We start from the raw sequence: 11,054 nt of genomic DNA, 5'->3' as shown, positions 1-11,054 counted from the left end.
TGGAACGTTAAAAAAATATTTTTAAAATTAGCTCGAAAACTTTTTAGGGATATATAAGTAATTGTCTTTTTTTTTCAATTGCTAAACATGAATTAGCTACGTACATAATATGTTAGCAGCGTTTTTTTTTTTTTTTGGTGGGTGAAAGCAGCATCATTTAATATGCCACCATAGTGTAAGGAGGTCATGATGTGAACTTATCATATACTCCTATTCTCAGTTTAAGCTTATAAATGAGAAAATATTTTCATAAAATATATATATCTTGATATTCTTATTTGTAACTTTAATAGAATGCAGCTGAATGAGAACCAGAGAAAGTTAGGTTAAAAAGAGTAGATAAAAGTAAGGCTAAAATAATTGAGACACGGGCTAAGATTCGCGACGTCATTCGCAATCTAGCCCCAACCTGGTTGATCATACTATCTAGAAACAGATCAGACTAATCATTTCCCTTCAATTATAATCTGATATTCGACCATAATACAGAGTTTTCTCAATAAACCAAGAATAATTGTTCCTGTCACCGTATTGTGGCAATAATTTATCAACTATGTCGCCTGATCGAGACATCAAATTGCGACGGTGAGAGCAACGGTTATAAATTCCTCTGAAGAATTAATTAATCAATTAAATAGATAGATACTGAGCTCTGAACCTGTGAAATTGTGATTCCTACATGCTGATGCTGAATATTGAAAGCCATTCCTGAACCACATGTTTCAGACCTGCACAAATCTGACCTAACTAGTTCTGTACTGTTTACTGGGCAGAGCTCGAACCGAGAAACTTTGGATACTGCGAATCGAGAGCCAGACCCGGACCAGACGAATTTGATACTGCATGAAACTTGGCCTGCTTTGTTGTTTACTCGGGTCCAGTTGTGTATATGGTTCGTAATTCAGATAAGTTGTTCAAATTCAGGTCGGGTGTTGTGCTTGAATATGTTACGAAATTTTAAATCTTATGATGTGAACAAAGAGATGGAATAGGTTCAAAATAGACTTCAAGTTGAGCTTTAATGGTTTGAATAGGCGGTTCATTGCATTGAATGTGATAGCAAATTTTTGAATGTTTTACCTACAAATTATTTTTAAAAAACTATTTAGCATGACGAACGTCACCGTCACATCAATACCATATCACTGTACCGTCAGTATCGAGGAAGGAATCTAACAACAGTCCTTGATTAGAACACTTCAAAACAGCTCAAGCCAAGAATTCCTCATAGTTTGAGGCCTACAGAAGCAATTTAGCCAGAAAAAGGAGAAACGAGAAACAAAAAAAGCTGAAGAAAGTACACGCGAAACGATTCGTTCATTCGACATAAATGAAGTAAGATTGTGTTTAACATTTATATAAACCACAACAAATGTCTCAGTGTGCAAGCTCTACACATTTTCCTCAATTAGAAAAGAAACAAAGGGAAGACGAAAAGAATTCACGCATCAACTTTAGAATTCAACCACAACAAAATCATATACACAACTCTCAAATAAATATACAAATTTCTCCATTTTGTTTGTTATTGTCTTAATTACTTGTGTATGAACTTATAAAATGTACAACAAAATATATCAACTAAAAGCTGGGGCAGGTGCATCATTTGACAGATGAGAAGCGATTCCCCTGCAAAGGATGTCGTGTCATCAAGCAGAAACAACAGCACGGCTTTGATGTTTGCAAAGAGAAAAAGAATAACACTCGTAAGAATTTGGGCCTAACTCGAGCAAAATGCAGTCAGTTTACCTCTCCTGTTAACTCCAATGAATGGCAGCACATGCATGAGCTTTTTTACTTTTTCATATATGAAAACCCTGAAAAAACGGAGTTCATGTTATATCATTCTCTTCTTTCAACTGTAGAACAGCGGCCGCTCGATGATCCCTACTGCCGAAGTCTGTTCTATTAAGGGAAGCCTGGTTGTGAGTATTTTGCCCTCTATTTTGTAAGCCACTTGAAGAAACAGAAGCGGAAGCTATGCTGTGGCTACTGCTTCTAGCAGCTGGTACATCATGATTATGTTTCCCCTCATAGGTCGTTATGACTGCCCTGGGGTCCGTTGAAGCTCTCTCGATATGCTTCCTCACATTGCAGCCTGCATAGGTGCACTTGTAATAACTCCTACATGACATAAAGAAATTTCAAGTATCAGCAGCAACATAAACATCACCTTCAAAGAATTCATGAGTGGCTAGTAAAATGTAAGTGGCTTCTTCATTTTTCTTAAAAAAATTTTACGACCAACCTCCAAAGCATGTCAGTTTTGAAATCTCAACGAACAGCAGCAATTAAAGCAGCCATTTATTATAATGGGGGTTCCGATAATTTTAATGGTGATTACGATGGCTCAGCCAACTTTTCAGCTAATGGAATTGCTAGTTAACAGTTAATGCCTGATGGAAATAGAGTTGTGAAATTAAAATAATCCTCAACTCAACTGAAGGGAAAAAAACTTAAATAGTTGAGGATGTCAATAATATATATATATATATATATATATATATATATATAAACTGAGGGATCCATTTTGAAATGGCTTAAAGTTGAGGGTGTCTCCATACCTGATAAGTCATTCCTATATAACAATATTATATTTAGGAGGCTTTGGTATTCATAGCGATGTGATTATTAGCCCGTCTAATATATACTTTTGATATCACAAGTTAAAACTCAAAGTGGATCAAAAGGTTAAACTGATGAAATTAAAGACAGCTACTTTTGTGATTTAGCAGTATATGTTTCTAAAATATTAATTATGTAAGGTCATTGGTCAATTCTTGAGACAAATGTCTCATATTGCCACATGAAAGGTTTGGAGCTAAGGAGCACAACAGAAACCATAATCTCCAGAAGGTTCTTGTTCTAGAAAGTGGCACTTGTGCCCTAATTGATCACCTCTGTAACAGGTCAACGTCAAGAAGCAAGGGTCCCCTCCTAGTTATGGCAATATGTAGTTGCTTTATATATACTAGTATGCTTACACATCGAATCAACTTGATAATGCATTTAAATACCTGTGAATGCATTTACAAGCATACATACATTTGGAAATACACTTGTTTTTAAGCATATTGTACCAATGATATATTTATATACATACGCATGAAGTATTTAAATTCAAAAAAGTTAAAAAAATGTTTCAGCTGAAATGCTAGAACTTTGGCCAAATCAGTTCTATGTAATATCTTACTACACCTAACAACATTGATCTTAGTTTGCACAGGCTAAAAGCATAGAATTTTATCGAATCAGTTCATGCAAGTATGCACAGCTTTGCTAAGAGGCTTAACAAAAGTAGCATATCTTGTAAGCCGATCAATGGGCTCTGATGTCCAAAGTCACAACCTCCTGTCTGTAAGTGTTAGACAAAGTGTGACTAAAAAATTAAGAAGAAGCCAAAAAGTCCTAATATAAAGCACGTCAAGGGCAATTTATTGTTATCACAATTTGGGTCTAGACAATTTGGCTCATTCATTACACAATCAGAATAGCTATTCTACTTTTTATTAAACAAAGAGAAATAGGATATACAAAGGGATTATTTTGTAGCTTCATACTTCCCTTGATGAGATTTATGTATTTCAACTTAATCTAATGAAAATATTGGACGCAGAGAGCCTAATGGTGATTCAAGCAATAGGAAAATATAATTGAGGGCTAATAACAATATCCAAATTCAGTTTGTACTTTCCTATATTAAATGCTAAAGAAGTTATATAAAGGCAGCAAAATCTTAAATACATCAAGAATAAGATAACATTTACAAATGCAAATTAAGTCAATTCCGACACGACATTGAATGTGAAAACCAAAAGAAAAAGTAACTTTGCTGGAAGGAATAGTATACATAGCATATAACTAAGAAGGAGCAAATAGACTACCTTGGGTGAGGGTTTCCTTTCACCACTTTCTGCCCGTATTTGCGCCACCTATAACCATCATCCAAAAGATCAACCTCGCTAGTTGTTTGCACAATGATCCTAGGCTCAGTCAATGCCCTTTGCGAAGAAGTTGCTATATTTCTGCCCCATAAATAGACACAAGCAATTATTGAGAAACAAAAGTAATGAAATAAATGAAGTTTTAGCATATGTAAAGGGATAAATGTATGTATAGACCTGATACTATGAGTTGGTCCTAGTTCTTTTGACTCAAACACTTATCCCTGAACTTTCTAAATATTGCAATTCCATCCCTGACCTTACAAAATAAAAAATAAAAAAAATGTAGTTTTTCTAATAAAATGATGCAAAAGTCAGTTCCTTTTTTTTTTTATTGGATAGGGATGATATTGCAACATATATGAAAGTTTAGGGATTAAAATTCTACGTAAAGAAGTTCGGAGAACAGGTTACAATATCAAGATAGCTGGGGATTAATCATACATTCCACCTTTATGGAGTTATAAAGCAGTACCTTCTTTTAGCATCCGGCTCTTCATTATCTGCTTCATCTGCTTTCACTTCACCACCACCAACCTCCTCACTATCACTTGAACCAGACAACTGCTCGTGGGTCCCATAGCTTGGTTCTCGATCTCTCTTACCAATTGAAGAAGCTAATAGATTATCATTAGAAATGCCAGTCTTTTCTGCATTCTCATTAAACTCCTCTGACTCACTTTGGAGAGCACCACCTTCTTTCGATCGCCTATTTGGGGGTCGCAGGTGATTGTGTTGGCCTTTGTAAATTATCTCAGTTATTTGGCCATCTACAGATCGCTCGACCTTTTTCTTAACTGGACAGTTGGGATTGGTACATTTATAATAACTTCTTGGGTACTCACTGCCCTTAACCATTTTCTGCCCGTACTTCCTCCAATTATAGCCGTCATCAGCTGGCTTATCGACAACATGAGCAGGTTGGAACCTTTGATCAGCTTGAGAGGCCTCAGCTGATTCGAGTTTGGTATTATTACTATTTGTAGATAGAGTCGATATATCGGGTATCGGTGCCATATTAACAGCAGAGGTATTATGATGTATTGTGCAAGTTGTTGCTGGAATTGAAAGCAAAGACGGGTACTCTGGTTGAGAATGGATTTTGAACTGAGAGTGAGCAGCCTGGGCTGTTACTTGTGCTAGGGCCTGCTGATGGGACATTCCAAAGTTTCCCTGAGAAAGAAAAAAGGAAAAAAAAACTAAATAGACTCGCCGATACACTTCAAATTATTTGTAATTGTTAGTGCAATAAACGTCTATTAAACGTTTTTTTTTTTTAACTGCAACTCAAACCCTTGTATAGTTACATGTGGAATCAAACGAAAGTTTTAATTTCCATTTTACTGTGATTGAAATATTTTTGAGTAACCGGACTTTGTTATGCCTATCTAATTGAAGAGTAACATAACAAGGAATTGCAAAATCATCGACGACAGTTGTGTGGGATTTCCAATAACAGTCAAAAATGCATAATGGTCAATAAATTTCATGTTTCCTTATGTTCAACATGCCAATACATATGTGCTGTACATACAGATCTAGCTTTAGAAAGAACAACAAGACACTCTAGTGTTTTGCTGAAAAAAGTAAATACTTTTAGTCCAGTTAAGTAACAATCCAATAACATGAAATTGCACTCTAGTTGATACACATTACTAACCAGCAACAAGAAATGGGTTCATAACCTGATCAAATAGATTTCAGTTCAACATTATATCCCCATACTAATGATCTTGTCATAAGGTGGATACACAGCCAGAGACAAAGTCAAAAGTTAAACTAGCATGACCAACATAACCATGACTGTCATAAAGCAACTCCTTTTGTATCCCACCGTAATCTAAATCTTACGCTGAATGTGATACTAAGTAACTTCCCTACACCCCCCCAATTTTACAATTGAATCTCCACTTATAAGAGAATGGAAAACAGGGGGCAACACCTGTTCAAGATTATGAAAATTTCCACCGTACCACCTCTCTATTAAAGTTATAAAAGGTAAAAATGAGATGCAGGATCTACAAGATTGAACCCAAAAAAGTGCCAACCTCTTTCTATGAATCATGATAAACATCATATCAGAACATAATTTCTTGTTATCTGAATGGGACACCGAATCTGAACCTTTATGAGCTCAACAATAATTTGCAAATTTAATGACCAGATTCCTATTTACACAATCACTATTGATCTCGATGAATTGCAGAGAACAACAAACAATCAAATTAAACTCAAATTGAGAAAGGGGAAGAAAAGAAGAAGAAGAAGAATGAACATACCATAGGCGAAAGGAAAGCCGGGGAATCAAGCAACGTCGCCGGGCTGAGCCCCGGCGGTATCATGAACACCGGCGGCTGCGTCACCGCAAGGCTCGTCGGCCGGTTCTGCCCAAACCTAACCAATCCTCCTCCTCCTCCCCCTCCTCCCCCTCCTCCTCCTCCACCACCTCTTCTCTCCAATCCACCACCACCACCGCCACCTCCCACAGGGGAGCTCATGGCGCCGATGAGGAGCTGCGTAAACGACCTGCACTCCGACTCCGACTCGTCGGGGAACAAGCTCGACGCAAGCGTCAACGGCCCGGGGCTCACCTCCGCCGCCGCCGCCGCCACTCCTCCGCCGCCGCCGCCGCCTCCTCCGCCGCCGCCGGCGAAGAGGCTCTCGTAGGCGGCGCGCGCGCGGCAGCGCGATCGTCGGCCGCGCGGCGGGCGGCGCCGCGCCCCCTCTTCCCCCGTTCCCCGCCATCAGATTCCGATCACACGGCTCATCCCCCTCCTCAAACTCTTTTTAAACCCTATTTATTTTTCCCCCTTTTTCCTCTAAAATTTTTTAAAAAAAATTGGGAAGTCGACGGCGTAGAAACTGTGGAGGCTTTCGAGATCGAGAGAGAGAGAGAGAGAGAGAGAGATGGAGACTGAAACGAAGAAGAAGAAGAAGCGGAAATAAAAATTTTTATGGATTAAAATTAAATAAAAATAAAATTAAAAATGGACAGGGAAAAAAAAAATAAAAGAGAAAAAGGGACGTTGACTTCGGGTGCTTGTCTCACTAGATGAGAAGCTGAAATGACCGAAATACCCTTGGCTGTGGATTTTTTGGTCAATTGCGTCCTTGGGTGAGTGTCATGATTTTTAATAGGACAAAAAAGTCTCTAGGTTATTTATTTATTATTATTATTATTATTAGATAATAATAATAATTAAACTATTATGCCAAACATGTTTTGGTAATAACTAATGTTAGCCTTTTTTTTTTTCTTTGGCTAATAATACTTCATTAATGAAACTTAGGTTGGCAATTACTTATGAATTTTTACTAATTGATTTACTAATTTTTCTCTTAAATAATAACATTTTTCATTCTCAAACATTATTTGGTGGAGAAGAGTAGAAAATCATTTATCTGAGTCTCCTAAAAAATTTGAAATTTAAAGATTTTGTAGTTAATCTGGATGATAAGTCTCACGGTCAAGTATTATTCATAGAAAAATATATCGTTGTAAATATTCATTATTTGAGTCTCTTAAATTATTTGAAATTTGAAGCTTCTGTAGTTAATAATAATGACAAATCTCGCAGTCAAGTGTTATTCGTAGAAAAATATATCGTTGTACTAAATATGCTTGCACTTTTATTTTTCTCTACTTTTTCCGAATTAAAAGAATTCCATGACCACTCCAATTCCAATTCTATGTGGGTCTATGGAAGGGGTCCCAGAAACTATAACTAACAAAATTGTTTGGTTTCATATAAAATTTTGTTAGGTGTTAGAAAAGTACAGAAACTTAAAGTCAAATTAATATTTAAATTAAATGTTAGATAATATGAACATATTGTTATTTTTTAAAAACTTAAGTTCTTAGAAAATAATATTTTTAATATTTATATCCAACACTCACCCTCATATCTGTGTTAAAACTCAAAACTACATATTTTGATATCATGTTAAAATCACATGAAACAACAAATTTGTTTTTAAAATACTTTAGTATTTTAATTTAAGCTAACAGTGTAAGGTGTCCATCTAACTCAACCAATAACTCTGGTTCTCCTTATAGTCTTATCAAAAGGAAAAATTTAGCCCCCGTTTGGTTCGGGATTAAGAAAAAGTAGCTATTCCAGAAATAGGGTTAAGTTCAGGGTTAAAATGGTGTTAAAATTTTTTTGTGTTTGGTTGGAGGTTGGAGTTAGTCTAGGATAGTGAAAAAAAGTGTTTGGTTGGAGTAGGTGGGATAAAAAGATAATGATTGATAAAGAAGAAAAAGATGAGAGCTCGGGATGCGTGCGGGGTTAAAGTTGGGAGGGGGAGTGGGGTTAATGATTGATAAAGAAGAAAAAGGTGAGGGCTCGGGATACGTGCGGGGTTAAAGTTGGGAGGGGGACTAGGGTTAGTAAACCCCACTAACCCGGTTTGGGGTGGGGTTTACTAACCCCACCCCAAAAAAGTGGTGTTTGGATATAAATTGGGGGTTAAGGGGTTATTCCACCCCTTAACCCCCAACCAAACGGTGGCTAAAGTTTTGTTAATCCTTGGATAGAGGAGATGTAAGATTTTATACCTACGATTACGAAGAGAGTGTACAGTTAGGATATCCTTTTAATATTTATACTCAATATGGAAAAAAATAAGGGATGGAATTAAAGTAAACATATCTCCAAAACTTAATAAAAGTAATTAAACATCTTATTACTTCAAAATGGAAAAAATATATATAAATGGCTCAATTGCACCTGCACTGGACTTTAGTGATACTTTTCATTTGCTACATTATACATTTTTTAAATCATTATATTATTATATTTTATTTATCTCTCCACTATATTTTAGATTTATTTTTTTTATCTTGTAATTTTTTTTATAGATATTACTAAACTTTTTTTTTTCTATTGTCAATCTCCGCATTACTTTTAAAATCTACTATTTTAATAAAATCTAACAATTTTATTAAGAAGCATTACTTAAATAGGAGAAAAAAAATGGATTTTTTGTTTTTTTTGCACGATAGACCAATTAAAACCTTCTATTATTTTTATGTATTTTGTTACTTTTTGTATCAAAACTAGCTCAGTTGATGCTTTGCCTTATGTTTCATCTAAAATTATAGATTTGTTGCTTATAACATAGAAATTAAAAACAAAGATATATAGTTAAGCTATGTTCCAATGTCTTTGAAAAAAAAAAAGAAGATAAAAGTATAGTATATTATATAGAAAGTAAAAAAAATTATAAAGTACAGTAAAATATAGTATAATAAATAGGGATGCAAAAGCGGCAGGGTTCTCCCGCCTCTCGCTTTCTTTCTTGTCAAGACGGAACGAATTTGGGGCGATTTTTTTTCATTTTATTTTTAGTTCCCACTTACCACCCTATTCGGGATCGATCGAGACATGAGCGAATTTTTAGCAGATTTTTGACAGATCAGAATGGATTGAAGGAAAAAAAAAAAAGTCTCTCTCCTCCCGCTCTATTTATTTGGCGGATCAGGATGAATTATATTTTTTTTATTTTTTCGTTCCCACTTATTGTCCCATTCGGACTGGGTCTGAGTGGAATCTCCGCCAACCCGGATTCATTTGCATCCCTAATAATAAAGTCTGTAGAAATTATGAATGGTGTAATTAATTAGGTGTACAAAGCATTTCATACAAAATAAAAGCACAATGTAGTTGAAAGATAAGTGACAAAGTATATTATTAATGCATATATACCCACCAAGACTTTTGTGAGCAATACATGTTATTTGGGTGAGGAAATGGGAGTTTTTGACCAAAACTTGATTGAGGATTGGAGAACAACTGTCCTCTATTGATAATAGAGTTTTGGGATAGTAATGTTATTTTAAAAGGTTAATTTCATACAGATCCCTATAAATATAGTGAATTATAAATATATTCCTACAAAATTCAACTTTCATATATTGTCCTTACAAAAGTCCTAATATTTTCAAATATGTTCCTGGTTTTAGAATCTGTTAGAAAATTTTAGTTAATCATATGTTAAATATCTAACCGTAATTAGTTAATGAGGTGAATTGACCTTTTTGCCCCACTTCAATTAACAGTTGGGAGAAACATATTTGTGATAGCGAACAAGTCATTTCACTTATAAAATAGTCAGTATTTTAACGGTAACAAGTCAGAGGGATATATTTGAAAATATTAAGACTTTTACAGGAATAATATATTAAAGTTGAACTTTGTAGAAATATATTTATAATTCACTATATTTGCATAGACCTGTATGAAATTAACCCTATTTTAAAATACAATGCAACTTATATATTTTAATCCTATTCCTCTATTTTTTTTTTAATGTTCATTGCTTAACTGGTATAGCATATTTTATATATGTATTTTTTATTCAAAAACTGAATGGTTATGGCTTCATGTTATCCTGTTTAGGAAATCAAATTGCTTTTTGCTCTCTCTCTCAAAAAAGAAAAAAAAAACCAAAAAAACATTCATCTTAGTTTCCATCTTTCTTTTTCAATCTCCCGTAATTCAAAGTAATAAAAGATAATAAAAGTAAACGCATGCGCCCAAACAAAAATTATTTATCATACACCATGCCGTACAATTATTTATTTATTTTTTTTCAAGGAAGTAGATGTTGATGTCATATTTTTACCCCTCAAAATTTAAGAAATATTAAAATAATTAAACTAAACTAGAAAACTACTAATGTATATATAATAAATGCATACTATCTTAATCATAACATGTATTTTAACAATTGAAAGGATATATAGGAGTAGAAAACAGATATTTAAGCCATATTTTGTGTGGAATAACAATATTATATAAGTAGACACTACAACAAAAACGGTCTATAGCGACACTTTTAAATATAGGTACATGTCAAAAAAGTGCTGCTAGCTAAAATTACCGACACTTTTGAAAAGTGTTGCTATATGTGGGGTCGCTAGGTATATAGTGACAGTTAAAGAGTGTCGCTATAACCTAAAAGAGTGCTGCTAATTTACCAACACTTATTTAAGCATTTAGCAACCGCCAAAACTCTATCTCGTTGGCTGCGGTGGCGGAGGAGGACGACAGGAAAGGCTCTTCGTCTAGAATTTCAGTGAATTGAGTGAAGAGAGAAGAAAAGATG

General features: G+C 34.8%; 1 protein-coding gene across 2 annotated transcripts; it reads right to left on the bottom strand.

Annotated features, from left to right (window-relative positions):
• Positions 1,321–6,629, bottom strand: LOC109721631 (probable WRKY transcription factor 3). Of its 2 annotated transcripts, XR_002219249.1 has the most exons (5): positions 6,224–6,556; positions 4,420–5,117; positions 3,885–4,025; positions 1,750–2,124; positions 1,321–1,629 (listed from the first exon to the last, which is right to left on the bottom strand). XR_002219249.1 is itself a non-coding variant. In XM_020249335.1 (4 exons), the coding sequence occupies exons 1-4, from the start codon at positions 6,440–6,442 to the stop codon at positions 1,833–1,835; spliced, it is 1,350 nt and encodes a 449-aa protein (XP_020104924.1). In that variant the 5' UTR covers positions 6,443–6,629; the 3' UTR covers positions 1,321–1,832. The 2 variants fall into 2 exon arrangements, 1 of the variants encoding a protein (XP_020104924.1); XM_020249335.1 differs by having other exon boundaries at positions 1,321–2,124; positions 6,224–6,629.

This window comes from Ananas comosus, linkage group 15 (genome assembly GCF_001540865.1).
Source record: "Ananas comosus cultivar F153 linkage group 15, ASM154086v1, whole genome shotgun sequence".
NCBI classification, from domain to species: Eukaryota; Viridiplantae; Streptophyta; class Magnoliopsida; order Poales; family Bromeliaceae; genus Ananas; species Ananas comosus.
This window is presented reverse-complemented; position numbering and strand designations above follow the sequence as displayed.